General features: G+C 39.2%; 1 protein-coding gene across 1 annotated transcript in view; it reads left to right on the top strand.

The window, feature by feature from the left end:
- The first annotated feature begins 893 nt into the window (after positions 1–893).
- Positions 894–24,451, top strand: part of DGAT2L6 (diacylglycerol O-acyltransferase 2 like 6) — a 34,997-nt gene continuing 11,439 nt past the window's right edge. Inside the window, exon 1 of the mRNA XM_072816974.1 lies at positions 894–978. Coding sequence (XP_072673075.1) covers positions 894–978 — 85 coding nt within the window. The remainder of the gene's footprint in view (positions 979–24,451) is intronic.

The raw sequence follows: 24,451 nt of genomic DNA, 5'->3' as shown, positions 1-24,451 counted from the left end.
TATGTTAAGCACTTTACATTCATTCAGTCATCTAATCCTCAGAAAAGCCATATGAAGTAGGTACTGTCCCTGTTTTATAGATGGGGAAACTGAGGCACAGATGTTTGCCAACTTATAAGTGGCAGAGCTGAGAAATTTAACCCCAGCTATCCAGCTCTAAAATCCATGTCCCTAAACACTATACTGCTTCCAACAATGAATGCTCCAGCTGAGCTCTAGAGAGATGGAGCAATTAACAAAGGTGTCATGGGAATAACATGGTGGAAGTCGGCCTGGAAGCCAGGTGTGCTCTCTCTATAATGCTTCTCCCACTCTATCATATGATATCTGGCTGCTGATACAGAGCCTCTGGGAATAGAGGCACCAGGACAGATCCAGGAAGTCTAGAAAGCAGTGTAGAAAAAGGCCCAAGTTGACTAGGTAGTTCTCAGTAGAAGACAAGAGGAGCCATAGAGCAGCCACTTAAGGCAGAAGCAAGTATAGTCACCAGGTCTCCTTTCTTAAGCAGGAAAGTATGTTGCTTTTCAGAGGTCCTATCGGAGGCCTTAATCATTCTCTTTTCCAGTACTCATTTATCGGGGACATCCCCACACACAGCAAAAATCACCCCACGGCTATATCTGCCTCATTGCAATTGAGCACACCTGGAGAAAGGATATATGTTAGAGAGATTAGATAGGATGATCTGAAACCTGATGTGTGTAGGAAGCTGGGGCAGGGCCAGGGCTGACAACAGGGAAGACTGGAGTAAAGGTTCAGTCAAACCTAAAACCTTCAGCAGCAAAAAGGACTCAGTGATAAGAGATTAGAGCAAAGCACCTATAATCAGCTCAGCTTTAGAAGTGCTGGCCTTCTGTTTGGGCTTCTTGCTGCAATAGAAGAGCACCACAGCCATGGCCTTCCTCTTCAGACTAGATCTTCAGGAATGCCTCCAAACTCTGGCTGTTTTGCAATGGATCCCAGTCTACATATTTTTGGGTGAGTGAATCCCAGGGGCTGGAGAGTACATGGGAACACACCAAGAAAGAGGCCAGGGATCCCCACATGAGGAAGGCTCTAAAGAGATTATCTGGTCAGTCCCCTTCCCCTGGAAAGGACTGTGCCTCCCCACCTAGGGAGAGGGCTACCATTGAGTTCATTAGATTTCTCTCTTTCCAACTGAGGGGTATGAAGGCCATGAGTGAGTCTGTGGTTGTTCTGGTTTAAAGATCATCACAGTCTTCTCAGGACTGCCCCCTCTTTTTTTCTTTTCAAGTCTTTATTTAAATTCCCGTTAGTTAGCATATAGTGTAATATTAGTTTCAGGAGTAGAATTTAGTGATTCATCACTTACATATAACACCAGTACTCATGGCAACAAATGCTCTCCTTGATACCCATCACCCATTTAGCCCATCCCTCTGACCACCCTCCTCTGAACTAAGCTGAAAAGTCATATTCAGGGATGGGAGCAGAGGTGGTGATGACTTGCAGAGTTGGTGTTACTAGATAGGTAGAATGTGATTTTCCAGTATAAAACTATGGTGAGAAAATTCTGGAAAGTCTGAGAGCTGCCTGAGTGATTCATTAGATAGAATTTTAATAAAATGCCAATTGTGCAGTGGATTCAAGGCATGGCAATCATCAGTGCTGGGCAAATGGGTTGAAAGCTCTAAGCTTAGAAACTAGGACTTCATGCGCAGCCAATTACAGGACCAAGCTTGAGAACTGTATGGGAAGAAATGTCATCCTGAAGGCAGTCAATGCCAATCTATGGGAGGCTATATGACCCCTTAGAACAGAGGGTCTTAACCAAAGGCCTATAGACCTAGAACTTGAGGTGGGGTGGGGGGACAGCTTTGAATTTGGATAGAAAAAGTCACCTTAATTTTCACTAACCTCGAATTGAAGTAATGAACGTAGGCAACAAACCACAGAAGCGTTAGCAGTACCAGTGAATTTGTCAATAATAGACATCACAGGTTTGCATTTCATATGCCAGTTGTTGCAGGCGTCTCGAAATTTCATTTATGCTTGTGACTACCTCTAAATTCCAGTAGTTATTGGAACTACCATTAGGTCTGGTTATTTAAAGCATAAACCAAGAGGCCCATGTTACTATATCACATTTTTTGTAATGTTTTGAGAATTGTGTTATAATATGATTCATTTCCTTTGTAAGTCTGTATATTTTATTTTGTGTATTTAAAATATTATTCAGAGAAGGGGTCCCTGGGCTTCACCAGACTGCCAGTGGGGTCCATGACCCCCAAAAGATGATGACGTATTAAGCCTCATTGAAATCAAGTCATGCTGAGCTCTTAGTCTATCAGTGGCCTGACTCTAGTTGTATTAAGGGGAAAAAAGCTATTTTTCTATAAACTTGTTTTTAGTCTTTTATATTTTCTTTTTGTCTCTCTGTGCCTTTATCTTAACTTCCTCAAACAGACCCCTTTGACAACTTCCAGCCCTTAGTTCAGAAAGTGAGGGACAGGGGAATGTCCTAAAAGACTTGGTTGGCATTGTGGTGACAGCCACCATTTCAAGTCTGGATCCCAGAGAGAGTGGGAAAAGATAGGTTTTAGAGAGGAGAGAAAAGAAGTCAAGAGAAGAAGAACTATTTAAGCTGATCCCTTTAAGTGTGGGGTCTGCCACACTTTGACTATTTTTTTAAATACCAGCCTTTGTGTGGTATTTAAACACAAGTGCCCAAAATGTTCTGGCTCTTCTGGGAGCTCTTTTCAATGAAATGTTTTCATTTTTCAACCAGAAAATTATTTGTTTTAAAGTATTTTTTTCTCTCTTTTCCCCATCTCAAAGGATGCTGTCTCTAGACAGGGATGAGGATTTTTTTTTTAATTTGTATTTATTTATGATAGTCACAGAGAGAGAGAGAGAGAGAGAGGCAGAGACATAGGCAGAGGGAGAAGCAGGCTCCAAGCACCGGGAGCCCGACATGGGATTCAATCCCGGGTCTCCAGGATCGCGCCCTGGGCCAAAGGCAGGCGCCAAACCGCTGCGCCACCCAGGGATCCCAGGGATGAGGATTAAAAGCATATCCATCACTGAATATGTAAGGGCTCAGAGGTGAGGGTTAGCCTCCTAGTAATGCCCACCCCAGACCCCCATTTTACTAGTTTCCAGTTTTCCTGGAAGAGCTGGAGGTGTGGAGTAGGGATGTTAGGGACAAATGATGTCACTTACGTGTCTTCAGTGAAAACACTAATAATAAATGTGAATGTTTTCTTTCTCCCGTATTTTTGAGTTTTTTTTTTAAATTGTGGTAAAATACACATAACATCAACTATTTTTAAGTGTACATTCTAGCAGCATTAAATACATCTAGTGTTGTACAACCATCACTACCATCCACCTCCAGAACTCTTTTCATCTTGTAAAACTGAAACTCTCTACCCATTAAATAAGAACTCACCATTTCCCCTTCCCCCAGCCCCTGGAAAACACCATTCTACTTTCCATCTCTGATTTTGACTACTCTGGGTACTTCATATAAGTAGAATTATGCACTATTTGTCCTTTTGCAACTGGCTTATTTCATTTACCATGTCTTTAGGTTTCACCTGTGTTGTATCATGTGACAGGATTTCCTTCCTTGTTAAGGATGAACAATATTCCACTGTGTGGATATTGCAAATAATGCTTCATTGCAAATAATGCTTCTATAAACATGGATGTTCAAATATATCTTTGAGGTCCTGTTTTCAATTCCTTTTTTTAAAAGATTTTATTTATTTATTCATGAGAGAGAGAGAGACAGAAGCAGGCTCCATGCAGGAAGCCCCGACACGGGACTTGATCCCAGGTCTCCAAGATCAGGCCCTGGGCTGAAGGTGGCGCTAAACCGCTGAGCCACCCGGGCTGCCCCCTGTTTTCAATTCTTTTGGATATATTCCCAGAAGGGGGATTGCTAGATCATATGGAAATTCCATTTTAAATTTTTTTGAGGAACTGCTATACTGTTCTCCAAGCAGCTGTGCCATTTTACATTACCACCAACAATGCATGAGGGGTCCGATTTCTCCACATTCCCTCCAACACTTTTTTATTTTCTGAGGTTCTTTAAACAAGAACCATCCTAATGAATGTGATGATGTCTCATTGTGATTTTGATTTGTGTTTTCCTAATGATTAGTGGAGTTGAGCATCTTTTAGTATGCTTGTTTACTTGTTGGCTATTTGTCTTGACTTTTTTTTTAAGATTTTATTTTATTTATTCATGAGAGACACAGAGGCAGAGAGAGAAGCAGGCTCCATGCAGGGAGCCCAACGTGGGACTCGATCCCAGGTCTCCAGGATCACACCTCTGACTGCAGGCGGCGCTAAACCGCTGCGCCACCAGGACTGCCCTGTCTTGACTTTTTAAATTGATTACCTTTATCATTCCTTTTGGCTTCCTCTACTAGTTTAGATGTTATACATCCTGTTTCTATTATTTTAGTGATTATACTAGAAGTTAAAACATGAATCCTGGGTCTTGGAGTTTACTAAGGTACCTGTAGCATCTAACAATGTGAGATGCCCACAGAGGTGCCAAAATATTCAAATCTGTTCAATTGTTGTAGAGCAGATACTAATTACAAGACAATGACTGTCCTTGTCAAGACTACAATGAGTCAGGGGGATCCCTGGATGGCTCAGCGGTTTAGTGCCTGCCTTTGGCCCAGGGCGTAGTCCTGGAGTCCCGGGATCGTCGAGTCCCGGGATCCCGGGATTGAGTCCCACATCGGGCTCCCTGTGTGGAGCCTGCTTCTCTCTCTGCCTCTCTCTCTCTCTCTGTCTCCCATGAATAAATAAATAATATTTTTTTTTAAAAGACTACAATGAGTCAAGTACCAACTCCTTACTATCTAGCTACAAAGACAAAGCAACCATTAATTCCACCATTGTACACAGTTTATGTATCATGCTGGACACATACACAAGTCACTACAATTTAAAAAACAGTGTAGTAAGTGAAAGAGTCACAATGAAATGATATTCAGGCGTCAGGGGAAAAAATATTACACAAAGTTGAGGGAATTGGGGAAGGCAGAGAAGAGAAATAGTGAAACATGGTGAATAGGACGTGGATTCTGGAATTTGTCAAACTTTAATAAGTAGCTGTGTGACTTCCAGCAAGTATTGTGACCTCTCTAAGTCTCAGTATCTCCATCCTCTCAGCTTGGCCTACAGTGAATGCTCCATACAGAAAAGTGTCCCTCCCTCTCTCTCCCCCTTTCTTCCAAGATTTATTTATTTATTCAGAGAGAGATTGAGAGAGAGAGGCAGAGGCAGAGACACAGGCAGAGGGAGAAGAAGCAGGCTCCACGCAGGGAGCCCGATGTGGGGTCTCGATCCTGGGTCTCCAGGATCAAACCCTGGGCTGCAGGTGGCGCTAAACCGCTGCACCACCGGGGCTGCCCTCTTCCTCTCTTCTTAATTTCCTTCCTTCTTCTCTTTCACACCCACCTTCCTTCATTTCCTGCTCAGAGCCTCCCTCAATGCCTCTCCTTCTCAAATGATGTTCAGAATCATGGCTGATTACTGAGGATCACTGAAAATAATGGGAGACAAAATAAGGGAAAAGGGGAGATAAAAAAAAGGCACAGGGACAAGAAGGAGGAAAAAAATGAGAAGAGAGGAATGGAAAGACAGTTTGAGGGAGATGTGAAATACAAATACTCATGAGCCTTAGAATTACTCAATGTCCCTGACAGTCCTCCTGAGGGCCAGCTTCCATTAGAGGATGGCTTTCCATCAGTCTCTTCTTTTCTGTGCTTGTATCACTATCTACCTAAATTGTTGCAATATCCTCTTTCATGGTCCTCTACCTTCTACTCTCCACCCTCTCCAAGCCATTCCACTGCTTGCTCCCAGTAGAGTCTTAGTTATTCATAAGAGACACAGAGAGAGAGGCAGAGACACAGGCAGACAGAGAAGCAGGCTGCATGCAGGGAGCCCGATGTGGGACTCTATCCCAGGACTCCAGGATCATGCCCTGAGCTGAAGGCAGGCACTCAACCGCTGAGCCACCCAGGCGTCCCTGAAAACATCTTTGATTACAGCCTTCTCCTGCTCAAATATAGTCAGTGTTTTCCTACTGCCTACTTAGTGAAGTACAAATGTATTAGCTTGGGCATTCAAGGCCCCCCTCTACTCTCTGGCTCTAATCTTTTTACCAGCTCATCCCCCTATGCTTCCTCTATACGAAGCTTGTGTTCTAGGCAGTCTATTCACAGACAAATGTAAAGGGTACTCTCCCACTTCTTCATCTCTGCTCTGACTATTCCCTCCACTAGAAAGATGCTTTGATCACTCTTGCTGACCTAATCATGGGCAAACCCTCCTTTGAGATATTGCTCAGTCATGGCTTCTCTGCAACATTTCCTAGACAACCCAAGACTACATCACGACTACATCACCTCTGAAAGTCTAAAGCACTTTGTAAAAATAGGTTAGGTAGCAGCCCTTATATCCTTTGCCCCCATCAGGAGTCATGTCTTGTCATGGTTATTATAGTTCTCACAAGACCAGGCGTGACACTAAATTGATGATTCTTCTGGATTTCTTCTTCCTCAGTAGAGACCTTAAGAACTCTCTTGTTCTTTTTCCTCTCTCCTGGTCATTCTTTTGTGTGTGTGTGTGTGTGTGTGTGTGTGTTTTGTTTTTTGTTTTTTGTTTTTTGTTTTTTGTAAGCCTTCCTTCTTTCTCTGGCTTCTGATACTACATGAAATGGAAAATAGTCTTGGGGGTCAGAAAGGCCAGGTCTGCCATTTGCTTGCTATGTGACCTTGTGCAAGTAAGTCACTTTTATTTTTTATGTGACCTTCATGAGTTAAGTCATTCACTCTTACCATTGTAGAAACAGAGCAAAGTATCTCCCTCTAAAGACCATACTGAAGACCAAAGAGCAAAAAATATCCTCAACAGATGTTCATTTTCTTCCTTTCTGTTATAGAAATTGACATTACTTGGAGCCCAGCCCCCCACCTTGTAAGACACTGTCAAATCTTGCCGTTTGATCAACAGAGGACTGACAACCACTTCTGAGACAGGCACCCTAGGTTCTGATTTCATTGTACCTTCAGGAAGAATAACACGCAGCTAGATCCTAGATTATTAGGCAAAAAGAGACAATGACACATTCCTAGCATTCCCACAGGCTCCTTTAAAGCATCATTCATTCACCCCTTACATCCAATCAACTGCCAAACTCTGAAAATTCTCCCTCCATAGTATCTTTCAAATTCGGTTGACAAATAGTAACCTGCTTCAGGTTCCCATTGCCTCTCATCTCATCTAAATTACTGGAACTCTTAGCTGATTCCCTGCCAACAATTTCTCTTGCTACCACAGTTATTGCAAATTATCTTCCTGATACACAGATATGATCATGCTGCTCATCTGCTTAAGAACTTTCACTGGCTTCATCTTCCCTCTAGTATCACGCCTAATTGCCCCAGCTTCCTTCCCAGTTCCACTCCTACTCCATGGCTTTTTATCCTCCCTGTTATGGTGTTATGGGCCTTGGACTCCATCGACAGGTCTTTGAGTTCTTCCTCATGCATGGAAGATCCTTTCTCCACTAATCTTTCTGTCAAAATCCTACTCTCCTTCCAAAATTTAACTTATATCTTACCTTCTAGAAGAATCCTTTCTAGATTCCCCAGTAGTAAGGAATGGTCTTTTGCCTGGGTTCCCATGGGTTCGCAGAATGACATTTGAACCCTGACTATATTTTTTGTTCATTTTTTTATTGGAGTTTGATTTGCCAACATATAGCATAACACCCCAGTGCTCATCCCGTGAAGTGCCCCCCTCAGTGCCCATCACCCATTCACTCCCACCCCCGCTCCCTCCTCCCCTTCTACCACCCCTAGTTCGTTTCCCAGAGTTAGGAGTCTTCATGTTCTGTCTCCCTTTCTGATATTTCCCACACATTTCTTCTCCCTTCCCTTATATTCCCTTTCACTATTATTTATATTCCCCAAATGAATGAGACCATATAATGTTTGTCCTTCTCCGATTGACTTATTTCACTCAGCATAATACCCTCCAGTTCCATCCATGTCAAAGCAAATGATGGGTATTTGTCGTTTCTAATGGCTGAGTAATATTCCATTGTATACATAGACCACATCTTCTTTATCCATTCATCTGTTGATGGACATCGAGACTCCTTCCACAGTTTGACTATTGTGGACATTGCTGCTATAAACATTAGGGTGCAGGTATCTCGGTATTTTTTGTATATTTTTTATTGGAGTTCAATTTGCCAACATATAGTATAATACCCACTGCTCATCCTGTCAAGTTACCCCCTCAGTGCCCATCACCCAGTCACCCCATCCCCCTGCGCACCTCCCCTTGTTTGTTTTTCAGAGTTAGGAGTCTCTCATGTTTTGTCACCCTCTCTGATATTTCCCACTCTTTTTCTCTCCTTTTCCCTTTAATCTCCTTCACTATTTTTTATATTCCCTGAATGAATGAAACCATATAATGTTTGTCTTTCTCCAATTGACTTACTTCACTCAGCATAATACCCTCCAGTTCTGGATAGAAGCAAATGATGGGTATTTGTCATTTCTAATGGCTGAGTAATATTCCATTGTATATAGAGACCACATCTTCTTTATTCACTCATCTTTCAGTGGACACTGAGGCTCTTTCCACAGTTTGGCTATTGTGGACATTGCTGCTAGAAACATCGGGGTGCAGATGTCTTGGTTTTTCACTGCATCTGTATCTTTGGGGTAAATCCCCAGTAGTGCAATTGCTGGGTCGTAGGGTAGCTCTATTTTTAACTCTTTGAGGAACTTCCACACAGTTTTCCAGAGTGGCTGTACCAGTTCACATTCCCACCAATAGTGCAAGAGGATTCCCCTTTCTCCACATCCTCTCCAACATTTGTTGTTTCCTGTCTTGTTAATTTCACCATTCTCACTGGTGTGAGGTGGTATCTCATTGTGGTTTGGATTTGTATTTCCCTGATGGCCAGTGATGCGGAGCATTTCCTCATGTGTTTGTTGGCCATGTCTATGTCTTCTTTGGTAAAATTTCTGTTCATGTGTTTTGCCCATTTCATGATTGGATTGCTTGTTTCTTGGGTGTGGAGTTTAAGAAGTTATTTATAGATCTTGGATACTAGCCTTTTTTCTGATATGTCATTTGTAAATGTCTTCTCCCATTCAGTAGGTTGTCTTTGAGTTTTGTTGACTGTTTCTTTTGCTGTGCAGAAGCTTTTTATCTTGATGAAGTCCCAATAGTTCATTTTTGCTTTTGTTTCCCTTGCCTTCATAGATGTATCTTGCAAGAAGTTGCTGTGGCCAAGTTCAAAAAGGGTGTTGCCTGTGTTCTCCTCTAGGATTTTGATGGATTCATGTCTCACATTGAGATCTTTCATCCATTTTGAGTTTATTTTTGTGTATGGTGTAGGAAAATGGTCTAGTTTCATTCTTCTGCACATGGCTGTCCAATTTTCCCAGCACCATTTATAGAAGAGACTGTCTTTTTTTTCCAGTGGATAGTGTTTTCTGCTCTGTTGAATATTAGTTGACCATAGAGTTGAAGGCCCATTTCTGGGTTCTCTGTTCTGTTCCATTGATCTTTGTGTCTGTTTTTGTGCCAGTACCACACTGTCTTGATGATCACAGCTTTGAACTACAACCTGATATCTGGCATTGCGATGCACCCATTGTGATGCTCTGGTTTTCTTTTTAAATATTCCCCTGGCTATTCAGGGTCTTTTCTGATTCACACAAAACTTAAGATTATTTGTTCCAACTCTCTGAAGAAAGTCCGTGGTATTTTCTTTTTTTAATATTTTATTTATTTATTCATGAGAGACAGAGAGAGAGAGAGAGAGAGAGAAGCAGAGACACAGGCAGAGGGAGAAGCAGGCTCTATGCAGGGAGCCTGGTGGGACTTGATCCCAGGTCTCCAGGATCAGGCCCTGGACTGAAGGCAGCGCTAAACCGCTGAGCCACCCGGGCTGCCACCCCCCTCCCCGCCCTTGGTATTTTCATAGGGATTGCATTGAACATTTAAATTGCCCTGAGTAGCATTGACATTTTCACACTATTAATTCTTCTAATCCATGAGCATGGAATATTTTTCCATCTCTTTGTGTCTTCCTCAATTTCTTTCAGAAGTGTTCTCTAGTTTTTAGGGTATAGATCCTTTACCTCTTTGGTTAGGTTTATTGCTAGGTATCTTATGCTTTTGGGGGCCATTGTAAATGGGATTGACTCCTTAATTTCTCTTTCTTCAGTCTCATTGTTAGTGTGTACAAATGCTACTGACTTCTGGGCATTGATTTTGTATCCTGCCACACTGCCAAATTGCTGTATGAGTTCTAGCAATCTTGGGGTGGAGTCTTTTGGGTTTTCTACGTACAGTATCATGTCATCTGCGAAGAGGGAGAGTTTGACTTCTTCTTCGCCAATTTGAATACCTTTTATTTCTTTTTGTTGCCTGATTGCTGAGGCTAGGACTTCTAGTACTATGTTGAATAGCAGTGGTGAGAGTGGACATCCCTGTCTTGTTACTGATCTTAGTGGAAAGGCTCCCAGTGTTTCTCCATTGAGAACGATATTTGCTGTGGGCTTTTCATAGATGGCTTTTAAGATGCCGAGGAAAAGTTCCCTCTATCCCTACACTCTGAAGAGTTTTGATCAGGAATGGATGCTGTGTTTTGTCAAATGCTTTCTCTGCATCTATTGAGAGGGTCATATGGTTCTTGTTTTTCTCTTGTTGATATGATCTAACACGTTGATTGCTTTACATGTATTGAACCAGCCTTGCATCCTGGGGATAAATCCCACTTGGTCATGGTGAATAATCTTCTTAATGTATTGTTGGATCCTATTGGCTAGTATCTTGTTGAGAATTGTTGCATCTGTGTTCATCAGGGATATTGGTATATAATTCTCCTTTTTGGTGGGGTCTTTGTCTGGTTTTGGAATTAAGGTGATGCTAGCCTCATTGAATAAGTTTGGAACTACTCCATCCCTTTCTATCTTTAGTGGAACAGCTTTAGTGGAATAGGTATTGTTTCTTCTTTAAACATTTGATAGAATTCCCCTGGGAAGCCATCTGGCCCTGGACTTTTGTGTCTTGGGAGGTTTTTGATGACTGCTTCAATTTCCTCCCTGGTTATTGGCCTGTTCAGGTTTTCTAGTTCTTCCTGTTCCAGTTTTGGTAATTTGTTTTCCAGAAATGTGTCCATTTCTTGTAGATTGTCTAATTTATTGGTGTATAGCTGCTCATAATAAGTTTTTAAAATCATTTGTATTTCTTGGTATTGGTTGTGATCTCTCCTCTTTCATTCATGATTTTATTAGTCTTTTTTCTTTTTAATAAGTCTGTTTAATGGTTTATCTATCTTATTAATTCTTTTTTTTAAGATTTTATTTATTTATTCATGAGAGACACACAGAGAGAGAGAGAGAGAGTCAGAGACACAAGCAGAGGGAGAAGCAGGCTCCATGCAGGGAGCCCGACATAGAACTCTATTCCAGGTCTCCAGGATCAGGCCCTGGGCTGAAGGCAGCACTAAACCACTGAGCCACCCACACTGCCCCTATCTTATTAATTCTTTCAAAGAACCAACTCCTGGTTTTGTTGATATGTTCTACAGTTCTTCTGGTCTCTTTTCATTGAGTTCTGCTCTAATCTTTATTATCTCTCTTCTTCTGCTTGGTGTAGTTTTTTTTTTTTTCTGTTCTTTCTCCAGTTCCTTTAGGTGCGAGGTTAGCTTGTGCATTTGAGTTTTTTCCAATTTTTTGAGGGATGTTTATATTGCAATATATTTCCATCTTAGGACCACTTTTGCTGTATCCCAAAGATTTTTTAAATAGTGTATCTTCATTTTTATTAGTTTCCATGAATCTTTTTAATTTTTCTCTAATTTACTTGTTGACCCATTTATCTTTTAGCAAGATGCTCTTTAATCTCCATGTGTTTTAGTTTCTTCCAAATTCCTTTTTGTTCTAGTTTCATAGGATTGTGGTCTGAAAATATGCAGGGGACAATCCCAATCTTTTGGTATCTGTTGAGACCTGATTTGTGACCCAGTAAGTGGTCTATTCTGGAGAAAGTTCCATGTGCACTTGAGAAGAATGTGTATTCAGTTGCATTTGGATGCATAGTTCTGTATATATCTGTGAAACCCATCTGGTCCAGTGTATCATTTATAGCTCTTATTTCGTTGGTGATGTTGTTCTTAGAAGATCTGTCATTTGCAGAACGTGCCGTGTTGAAGTCTCTTACTATTAGTGTATTATTTTCTAAGTATGTCTTTACTTTGGTTATTAATTGATTGATATACTTGGCAGCTCCCACATTATGGGCATAAATATTCATGATTATTAGGTCTTCTTGTTGGATAGACCCTTTAAGTATGATATATTGTTCCTCTTCATCTCTTACTACAGTCTTTGGGATAAACTTTAATTTATCTGATATGAGGATTGCTACCCCGGCTTTCTTTTGAGGACCATTTGAATGGTAAATTGTTCTCCACTCTTTCATTTTTAGTCTGGAGGTGTCCTTAGGTCTAAAATGAGTCTTGAACTCGGAGTATATAGTTTTCACCCTGTGGAATGTATTTAGTATTTATGGTATCAATCTTCCCAATAGAATATGAGTTCCTGGAATGAAGAAATTATCCTTTCTACATGTATTAATATGAGTTAATACACAGAAAGTGCCTAATATAGCTCCTGGCACATAGTAAAGACTCAACAAACACTTCCTACTTTTTTCCTAAAGCTTGGAGGTTTTTTTCCCTAAAGCTTGACCACTCTGAGCCTAACTTTTTTCATATGTAAAATGAGGATAATAAAATTATCTACCAGGATGCCTGGGTGGCTCAGTGGTTGAGCATCTGCCTTCAGCTCAGGGCATGATCCTAGATTCCCAGGACAAGTCCCACATCGGGCTTCCTGCATGGAGCCTACTTCTCCCTTTGCCTATGTCTCTGCCTCTCTGTGTGTGTGTCTCTCATGAATAATTAAGTAAAATCTAAAAATATAATAAAATAAAAGAACTGCTTGCCTATAGCCTTATACACACATGTACACCTTGGATCCCCAGAAGGCCTTTCCTTGTTGGAATAAGAGCATTAGTGGTTTTTGTCCCTGTTAGCTTTCATCTGCTGCTTGGTGAATTTTGAAATCAAAACTTCCGGATGTGTTATAATTTCATGTAACAAATATTTATCAGGAGTCATCTCCCTGTGCTTGGCACTGTGATAAAGGCTGTTTTCAAGACGCTTACTGTCTAATAGGGAGAGGGCCAGACATATGAGGTACTAAGTACACAAGCAGCAGAATGAAACTGGCCTAGATAGAAGCATAAGTAATGTGCCATGTGTGGGGAAGAGAATCCTTAATTCTGAGCAGAGAATCACCAAAAATATCATCAAGAGGGTATCATTTCTTTTTTTTTAATTTATTTTTTATTGGTGTTCAATTACTAACATACAGAATAACCCCCAGTGCCCGTCACCCATTCACTCCCACCCCCCGCCCTCCTCCCCTTCCACCACCCCTAGTTCGTTTCCCAGAGTTAGGAGTCTTTACGTTCTGTCTCCCTTTCTGATATTTCCCACACATTTCTTCTCCCTTCCCTTATATTCCCTTTCACTATTATTTATATTCCCCAAATGAATGAGAACATATAATGTTTGTCCTTCTCCGACTGACTTACTTCACTCAGCATAAAGAGGGTATCATTTCAGCTAATCCTTGAAGGCTGAAAGAATTTTGATAGGCAGAAAGTTGAAAGAGGGTATTCAGAATAAAGGAACAGCATCACCAAAGGTATAGAGATATGAAATTGTATGGTGAGTTAAGGGAATGGGAAGTAGACTAAGGTAGTTGGGCTTCTGTTTCCTATATTTCAGCCATTCACATCCCATCCTCTATTTTTTTTTCTATAGCTGAGAACTGCTTGTGCTATTATGACTTAACATTTTTTCCAAATTGACTCATTGCTGTTACCTAAATTAATACATTTTATTTTTTGAAAAGATCCATCTATTTATTTGAGAGACAAAGAGAGGAGCATAAGTGGGAGGGTCAGAGGGATGGGGAGAGAGAATCTCAAGCAGAATCTGCACTCAGCATGGAGCCTGGGGCAGGGCTCCATCCCTGGACCCGGAGATCATGACCTGAGCCAAAACCAAGAAGAGTTGGACGCTTAACGGACTGAGCTACCCAAACATCCCCAAATTAATCTATTTTAACAGAAATTTTATATTACTACCATAAATTCAATTTTATTCATTGTACATTAAAATAATTTTCCATCCAAACACCACCCGAGACCATCTAGCATACCTACAGTGGTATGGGGACAACACTTTGAGAAATCCTGGGCTAGAGCATAAGCAATGTCACTGCAGATAGTGAGAGATGAGGCTAGGAAGCTGTGTGTGGATAGTCCATGGGGGGCCTTACACATCAGGATAGCATGTGTACACTTTTTCCTGTCAGCAGTGGGAAAATACTGAAGGTTTCAGAGGCAAACATCATTATGACTGTGCTTTCTTTTTTTTTTTTTTTTTTTTTTTTTTTTAAATATTTTATTTATTATTTATTTATTTAAGTCACAGACAGAGAGAGAGAGAGAGGCAGAGACACAGGCAGAGAGAGAAGCAGGCTCCATGCACCAGGAGCCCGATGTGGGATTCGATCCCGGGTCTCCAGGATCGCGCCCTGGGCCAAAGGCAGGCGCCAAACCGCTGCGCCACCCAGGGATCCCCATGACCGTGCTTTCAAAAAAAAAAAAATCTTGCAGTAGCATGGTAAATGGACCAGAAGGAAAGACACCAGCAGGCAAAAAGAGTAGACAAAGACTGCAGTCCAGACCAGGGGAGATAGAGCCTTAATCCGTAACAGGAGCAATGGAGATAGAACAGGAGAATGAATGGGAGAGAGATCTTTTGGAAAGGGAAAGAAGTCAAAGAGAACTCCAAAATTTTGAGGCCTAAAAGATGAATAGAAGCTAGCCAGGAAAGAGCTGAGGAAAGATTCTTCCAGGTAAAAGGGACAGCATGCACAGAAGCCCAGAGGCTAGAGCGCAGAATGAGTTGAAGGAACTGACAGAACAGTATGGTGGAATGCAGAAAACAGGGGGGTGGCCGGAGCCTCCACCACAGAGTGCCTTCGAAACCAAGATTACAAGACCTGACCTTAGGAGTCTTCACCTAAGAGTCATAGGAAGCCACATTAGATGCTGAATTATTAAATTACCATTTGCTCCCACACGTTCTCATATTTACAGATAATTTAGACCCAATAAGTAAATACAAAGCCACAGAAATGCTTCTTTGACAAGCCAGCTATGTTCTTGGTTATATGTTGTACAGTGACAGAGTCAGATTTGCATTTAGCATGCTAGCTGCATCAGGGCTTAAATAGAAGTGGGGAGCCTAGTTAGAAGACATTGAGGGTCATCTAGGAGAGAGATAATGGTGGCTTGGACTGGGTGGTAGCATGGACATGGGGAATAGAATAATTTGAAAGGTGTTTGAAAGACAGAACTGCCAGGAATTGATAACTGACTAAAGGGAAAAATAATTAGAGCTTAGCAGTTAAAGGTGCAGTCTCTGGAGTAAAACAGTCTGAGTTCTCAACCCTTGCTCACCACAAGCTTGCTTTGTGGTCTCAGATAGTTATTTAACCTCTTTAAACCTGGGCTCCTCATCTACAAAATAAGATTAATTGCTGTCTTAATGGAGTCTTTATGAAGATAAATAAAATACGCATGTAAAGCACTTAGTTTTCCGTAATGAGTATACAGTAAATATTGGCTATTACTATATGGGAAAGTGAGCAAGTAAGATGAACCAAAGATGTTTTGAAGAAAGGACCCACTTAGATTCATATTGGTGCCATCTTTAGCTTAAGCTAGTATTCATTAGTAATTTGAGGCTGTACAAGTTTAAATTTATGTTTTTAAGTCAGGAACAGGGTTAAAAGGGTCAGTTTACCAAGGAGACATAACTATGCAAATATAGATGCACCTAACAATAGAGCTTCAATATATATGAAGCAAAAGGTGACAGAACTGAAAAGAAAAATAGACAAATTAACAATGATGTTTGGGGACTTCCTCAAAAACCACAAACAGCCAAAACTCACACAAGATAAAATAGATAATCCATAACCATTAATTAAATTAAATATTTAATTTTGTTTTTTTTAAATATTTAATTTTGTATAATTAGATACCTTCCAAAACAGCAAACTGCAGGCCCAGATGGTTTCAATGGCAAATTCTACCAAACATTTTAAAGAAGATATATCACAGATTCTACACAATCTTTCCCAGAAAATAAAAGAGAAAAGAACAGGGATGCTTGAGTGGTTCAGCAGTTGAGCATCTGCCTTCAGTCCAGGGCGTGATCCTGGAGTCCCAGGATCGAATCCTGTGTTGAGCTCCTGAAGTGGAGCCTGCTTCTCCCTCTACGTGTGTGTGTGTGTGTGTGTGTCATGAATAAATATATAAAATCTTTTTACAAAAAAGAGGAAGGAACACTTGTCAATTCATTTATGAAGCCAGACCTTGATACCAAAACTAGACAAAGACAGTATAAGAAAGAAAACTATAGACCAATATTCCTCATGAATATAAATGCAAAAATCCTCAATAAAATACTAGCAAATTGAATCCAGCAATACAAAGCATAATATATCATGGCCAAGTGGCCTTTATCCCAGGAATGCAAGTGAAAATATTTGAAAATCAATGTAAACTACCACATTAACAAAGGAAAACACATGATCATATTAACTGATGTAAAGAAAGCATTTGACAAACTTCCATTTCAATCATGATAAAACCTCTCAGTAAACTAGGAATAGAAAGAAACTTCCTCAACCTGATACAGAGCACCTATAAAAAACACTGCAGCTAACATCATATTTTATGAAAGCCTGAAAGCTTTCTCCCTAAGATGGCAGCAAAACAAGGGTGTCCACTCTCACCATTTGTATTCAACATTGTACTAAAAGTCATAGCAAGTGCAATAAGACAGGGAGAAGAAGAAGAAAAAAAGATTGAAAAATAAGAAAAAAAACCTGCCCAATTTACAGATGACATGATTGGCTGTAGAAAATACCAAGGAAATCTTTTTTTATAAAAGGTTTTATTTATTTATTTATTCATGAGAGCTACAGAGAGAGAGGCAGAGACATAGGCAGAGGGAGAAGCAGGGTCCCCACGGGGAGCCTGACACGGGGCTCAATCTCAGGACCAGGGATCATGACCCAAGCCAAAGGCAGATGCTCAACCACTGAGCCACCCAGGTGCCCCAGGAAATCTATTAAAAAAGAAGAAAAAAACCTTCAAGAACTAGCAAAGGAGTTTAGCCAAGCTACAGGATACAAGATCACATATTTCTATATACTAGTAGAAATCAGTTGAAAATAGAAATTTAAGGGGCACCTTGGTGGCTCAGTTGGCTCTTGATTTTGATTCAGGTCATGATCTCAGGCTCCTGGGATCGAGCCCCATATCAGGCTCTGCCTTGGGCATGAAGCCTGCTTAAGATTCTCTTTCTCCCTCTCTCTGAGCCCCTCCCTCCCTTCTAAAAAGAAAAAAATAAGAAAATAGAAATTTTAAGACAATGCTATTTAAATGCCCTCTCCAGAAATGAAAGATTTATGAATAAGTTTAACAAAACCTGTACAGCATCTGTAGGCTGAAAACTAAAGTACTAATGCATAAAATTAAAGATCTAAATAGTTAGAGACATACTGTGTTCATGGATTGGAAAATTCAATATAATAAAGATGCCATTTATCCCTAAATTTATCTATAAATGTAACATAATTCAAATAAAAATCCCAGCAGGTATATTAGATAACACTTTTGCATAAATATTGAATTCCCCAAACTTGATAATAGCACTGTGGATGTGATACAGGAAGAGAATGTCTTTGTTTTTAGAAAATATGTGCTTAGATATTTAGGGGCAAAGGGTTATGATCTCTGCAATGTACTTTCAAATACAAACACAGATGTATAGACATATTTAAAGATAAATTAAACGTAGAATATTTTCAATAGGAAGATATAGGTGAAGGTTATATGGGATTTTATTAAAACATTCTTGCAAATTTTCTATCAATCTAAAGTTTTTTTCAAAATAAAAAATTTTTAAAACTCCCACCAGGAAGTTATGTAGACATAGGCAAGTTGATTCTAAAACTTATATAGAAAAACAAAGGAATTACAATAACTAAAACAGTTTTGAAAAAGAATAAAATTGGAGGAATCACACTATCTGACCTTAAGAATTGGCATACAACTACAGTAATCAAGACAGTGATGTATTAGCAAGGGATAGATCAATGGAACAGAAAAAAGAGTCCAGAAATAGACCTACACAAATATGACCAATTGATTTTTTTATATTGACATAAAATCAGTGTATAACATTGTATAAGTTTCAAGGTATAACATTATAATTCACCATTTGTATGCACTATAAAATGATAACCATCCTAAGTCTAGTTACCATCTATCACCATACAATTGAGCCCTTTCACTCACTTTGCCCACCTCCCAACCCCATTCCCCTCTGGTAACCACCAATCTTTATGAGTTTATTTTTGCTGTGTTTCTTTGTTTTGGTTTTTAGATTCTACATGTAAATGAAATCATATGGTATTTGTCTTTCACTGTTGGACTTATTTCACTTAGCATAATACCCTCTAGGTCCATCCATGTTGATGCAACTAGCAAGATTTCCTTCTTTCTATGGCTGAGTAGAATTCCATCATATATATATGCTGCATCATTATCCATTCATCTTTCCATAGACACTTAGGTTGTTCCCATATCTTGGCTATTGTGAATATTGCTGCAACAAACATTGGGGGGTGCATATATCTTTTTAAATTACTGTTTCGTATTCTTCAAATAAATACCCAGGAGTGGAATAGCTGGATCATATGTGTAGTTCTATTGTTAATATGAGGAATCCTCATACTGTTTGCTATAGTGGATCCACAAATTTACATTCTCACCAACAATGTACAAGTGTTTCCTTTTCTCCACATCTTCTCCAACATTTGTTATTTCTTGTCTTTTTGATAATAGCCATTTTAACATGTATGAGGTGGTTTCTCATCGTGGTTTTGATTTGCATTTCCCTGATGATTGGTGATGCTGAGCATCTTTTCATGTATCTATTGGCCATCTGTATGTTTTCTTTGGAAAAATGTCTTTTCATATCCCCTGCTCCTATTTATATCAGGTTGTTGGTTTTTTGTTAAGTTGTATGACTTCTTTATATATTTTGAATATTAACCCCTTATATCAGATTTATGATTTGTAAATATCTTTTATATTTTACAAACATATTTGTAAATATCTTCTCCCATTCAGCAGGTTACCTTTTTGTTTTATGGATGGTTTTCTTAACTGTGCAGAATATTTTTAACTTAATCTAGTCCCATTTGTTTATTTCTTCTTTTATTTCCCTTGTTTTCAGAGTCAGATAAAAAAATTGCTAAGAACAATGTCAAGGAACTTACTACCTATGTTTTTTTCTTCTAGGAATTTTATGGCTTTAGATCTTACATTCAAGTCCGTAATCCATTTTAAGTTTTGGGTATGGCGTAAGGTCTAGTTTCATTCTTTTGCATGTGGCTGCCCAGTTTTCCTTACATTATTTATTGAAAAGACTTCCCCTTTCTCATTATATATTCTTGACTCTTCTGTCATAAATTAATTGATCATATTATGTGTGGGTTTATTTCTCGGCTCTCTATCCTCTTCCATTGATCTATATGTTTTTATGCCAATACAATACTGTCTTGGTTACTATAACTTTGTAGTATAGTCTGAAATCAGGAGTTTGATACCTCCAGCTTTATTCTACTTTCTCAGGATTGCTTTGACTATTTAAGATTTTTTGCAGTTCCATACAAATTTTAGAATTATTTGTTCTAATTCTGTGAAAAATGCCATTGGGATTTTGATAAAGATTGAATTGAATTTGCAGATTGCTTTGGGTAGTATGAACATTTTAACAATGTTAATTCTTCCAATCTATGAGCACAGACTATCTTTCCACTTATTTGTGTCTTCTTCAATTTCCTTTATCAGTGTCTCATAGTTTTCAGTGTACATGTCTTTCACTTCCTTGGATAAATTTATTCCTAGGAATTTTTTTTGAAGCAGTTGTAAATGGGATTGTTTTCTTACTTTCTCTTTGTGATGGTTTGTTCTTGGTGTATAAAAATGCAACAGATTTCTGTATATTGATTTTGTTTCCTGCAACTTTAGTGAATTCATTTATTGGTTCTAACAGCTTTTCGTGGTCTTTAGGGTTTTCTATGTATAGTATCATGTGAGCTGCAAATAGAGTTTTACATTCTCCTTTCTTTTTTTAAAAAAAAAGAATATTTATTTATTTATTTATTCGAGAGAGACACAGAGAGAGAGGGAGAGACATAGGCAGAGGGAGAGGCAGGATCCCCTTGGGGAGCCCGAAGTGGGACTCGATCCCAGGACCGAAGGCAGATGCTCAACCATTGAGCCACCCAGGCATCCCTACTTCTTTCTTTCTGATTTGGATCCCTTCCCTTTTATTTCTTTTTCTGGTCTAAGTGCTGTAGCTAGGACTTCCAATATTATGTTGAATAAAAGTGGTGAGAATGGGCATCTCTGTCTTTTTCCTGATCTTAGCAACTTTCAGCTTTTCACTGTTGAATATTATGTTAGTTGTGGGTTAGTCATATATGGCCTTTATTATATTGAGGTACATTCCCTCCATACTCACTTTGTTGAGAGTTTTTATTATAAATGAATGTTGAATTTTGTCAAGTCATTTTTCTGGATCTATTGAGATGATTGTGTGATCTTTATCCATTTTGTTAGTGTGATATATCATGTTGTTTGATTAGTGGATGCTAAACTAAACCATCCTTGCATCTCTGAAATAAATCCCACTTGATCATAGTATCTGATCCTTTAATGTATTGTTGAATTTGGTCTGCTAATATTTTGTTGAGGATTTTTGTGTCTTGTTCATTAGGGAAATTGGCTTGTAATTTTTTCCTTTTTCTTTCTTTCTTTCTTTCTTTCTTTCTTTCTTTCTTTCTTCTTCTACCTTTCTTCTTTCTTTCTTTTGTTCATTTATTCATTCTTTTTGCAGTGTTCTTGTCTGGTTTGAGTGTCAGGTTAATTCTAGTCTCACAAAATGAGTTTGAAGTATTCTCTCTTCTTTAAATTTTTGGAAGACTTTGAGAAAGATAGGTATTAAATGTCCTGTGAATGTTTGGTAGAATTCACCAGCAAAGCCGTCTGATCCTAGTTGTCTTTCTGTAATTGACTTCTAGTTTCATACCGTTGTGACTGGGAAAAATGCTTGATATGATTTCAATCTGTAAATTTATTGAGACCTGTTTTGTGGCCTAACATGATCTATCCTGGAGAATGTGAACTTGAGGAGAATGTGTATTCTGCTGCTTTGGGAAGTTCTGTATATATCTATTAAGTCCATCTGGTCTCGTGTGTCATTTAAGGCTGTCTCCTTATTGCTTTTCTGTCAGGATGGTCTACCCATGATGTAAGCGAGGTATTAAAGTCCCCTACTGGGGCATCTGGTTGGTTAGGTTGGTTAGTTGGTTAGGTGACTGACTCTTGGTTTCAGCTCTGGGTGTGATTTCAAGGTCATGAGATTGAGCCCCACTTAACCGACTGAGCCACCCAAGCACTCTTATAAATATTTCTTTATCAATAGATTCTTAATTTAAATATGTTTAAATATTTTTAATAATTTTCAATCACTAAGAGCTGCAGACAACATGTGCTACTATATTCTGGAATGCCCTCTCAGGAACCTGCAGCCACAGCTGGCAGATCTCACTGGTACTGTGGGCCACTCCTGCAGCAGAGGTTGGTCAGAGACAATTCAGGGCTGTCCTTACTGGGCCATCATAATCAGGCCACATTCCAGAGCTCCCCACTCTGCATATCAATCAGGTGGACATTCTCTACTAGTGGCCTTTTAAAGATCTACCTACCTGTAGTATTCAGCAGGGCCAGGACCCCCATTTTAGAAATGGGAATTCAGATGACCTATGAAATGCAATTAATTCCCAGGACAACTATGGTGATCCAAAAACCCAGGGTTAGGCAGAATGGATATATTCTTATTCATAAAAAAGTAACAAAGACAGTGGTTGTGGTGGCAGAATACACTTGTATGCATCTCAAGTCAAGCTCCAGCTGTTCCAGGCCCCGTCGCTGGGCTTTGATCTTTTGCAATACTTTAAAAAATACTCCATGCAGTGTGCTGAGCAGCTGAAGTACTTCTCATATATTTGCTCTTAACAGAAAAAAAATCTTTTAACTTCATATTAGCTTTTTAAGAGGTTAATCCGCTACCTTTATTATACATTTGCACTTATCAGTAGATTTTTATGTTTGTATGTCTTCATGTTCCTAGTTAGTGCCTTTCTTTTCAGCTTAAAGAAATCCCTTTAACATTTCTTGTAAGGCCAGTTTAGTAGTGATCAAATCTTTTAATTTTGCTTGTGTAAAAAACTCTCTATCGCTCCTTTAAATCTGAATGATAACCTTGCCAGGTAGAGTTTTCTTGGTTGGATGTTTCTTCCTTTCAGCACTTTGGTTTCTTTTATTTACTTTTCTCTTTTCACTGAAGAATAATTAACATTCAGTGTTACATTAGTTTCAGGTGTACAATAGAATGATTCAACAATTCTATACATTATTCAGTGCTCATCAAGATAAATGTATTCTTGATCCTTTTTAAAAAAAATTCTTGATCCTTTTTATCTATTTCATCCCACTCCCTGCCCATCTCCCCTCTGGCAACCACCATTTTTTCTCTGTATTTAAGAGTCTCTTTTTTGTTGGTATCTTTTTGTTTGTTTGTTCATTTGTTTTGTTTCTTAAATTCCACATATGAGTGAGATTATATATTTGTCTTTCTCTGACTAACTTATTTCTTTTAGCACTATACCTTCCAGGTCCAGCTATGTTACAAATGGCAAGATCATGTATATATACACATATACATATAACATCTTCTTTATCCATTCATCTATGGATAGACACTTGGGTTACTTCTATTATCTTGCCTATTGCAAATAATGCTGTGGTAAACAAAGGAGTGTATATATCTTTTCAAATTAGTGTTTCTCATTTTTTGGGGGGGGGTAAATGCCTAGTGGTGGAATTACTGATCATATGGTAATTTTATTTTTAATTTTCTTTTTAAAAAAGATTTTATTTATTTAATTGAGAGTCAGCAGAGCTAGAGAGAGAACACAAATGCTGGGGGGAGTGTGGCAGGACAGAGGGAGAGGGAGAAGCATACTCCCCACTGAGCAGGGATCCTGATGCAGGGCTCAATCCCAGGACCCTGGGATCTGACCTGAGCTGAAGATAGCCACTTAGCCAAGTGAGCCACCCAGGAGCCCCTATTTTTAATTTTCTAAGAAACCTCCATGCTGTTTTCCACAGTGGCTGCACTAATTTGCATTCCCACCAACAGTGCACAAAGGCTCCTTTTTCTCTACATCTTTGCCAGCACTTTCTAATTCTTGTCTTCTGGATTCGAGCCATTCTGACTGGTATAGGGTGATATCTCATTGCGGTTTTGATTTGCATTTCCCTGATTTTTAGTGATGTTGAGCATCTGTTTATGTGTCTATTGGCCATCTGTATGTCTTCAGAAAGATGTCTGTTCATGTCCTCTGCTCATTTTTTTATTTGGGTTATTTTTTTGGTACTATATGAGATTTTTATATATTTTGGATATTAACTTCTTATCAGATACATCATTTGCAAACCTCTCATTCAGTAGGTTGTCTTTTTGTTTTATTGATGGTTTCCTTTGCTGTGAAAAAGTTTTTTATTTTGATGTAGTTCCAATAGTTTATTTTTGCTTTTGTTTCCCTGGCTTTTGTTTCCCTAATATGGTGTATCCATGTCCATGTTCCCTAGGGGGTGCCTCTGTATCCTCAGCATGTATGACATGCAGAAGAAGACAGATCTAGAAAAATGTTTCTGTGACTCATGTCAGAGACATTATTGCCTGTGTTCTCTTCTAGGACTTTGATGGTCATGTCTCACATTTAGGTCTTTAATCCATTTTGAGTTTATTTTTGTGTATGGTGTAAGAAAGTGGTCCAGTTTCATTCTTTTGCATGTAGCTGTCCGGTTTTCCCAGAACCATTTGTTGATGAGACACTTTTCCTCCTTATATATTCTTGCCCCCCGTGTCATAGATTAACTGACCAAATAGACATAGATTTATTTCTGGGCTCTCTATCCTATTCCATTGATCGATGTGTCTATTTTTGTGTCAGAACGATACTGTTTTGATTACCACACTGTTGTAGTATATCTGGAATTGTGATATCTCCAGCTTTTTTTCTTCTTTTAAAGATTACTTTGGCTATTCTGTCTGCTTTTAATATTC

Source organism: Canis lupus, chromosome X, assembly GCF_048164855.1.
Source record: "Canis lupus baileyi chromosome X, mCanLup2.hap1, whole genome shotgun sequence".
NCBI classification, from domain to species: domain Eukaryota; kingdom Metazoa; phylum Chordata; class Mammalia; order Carnivora; family Canidae; genus Canis; species Canis lupus.
This window is presented reverse-complemented; position numbering and strand designations above follow the sequence as displayed.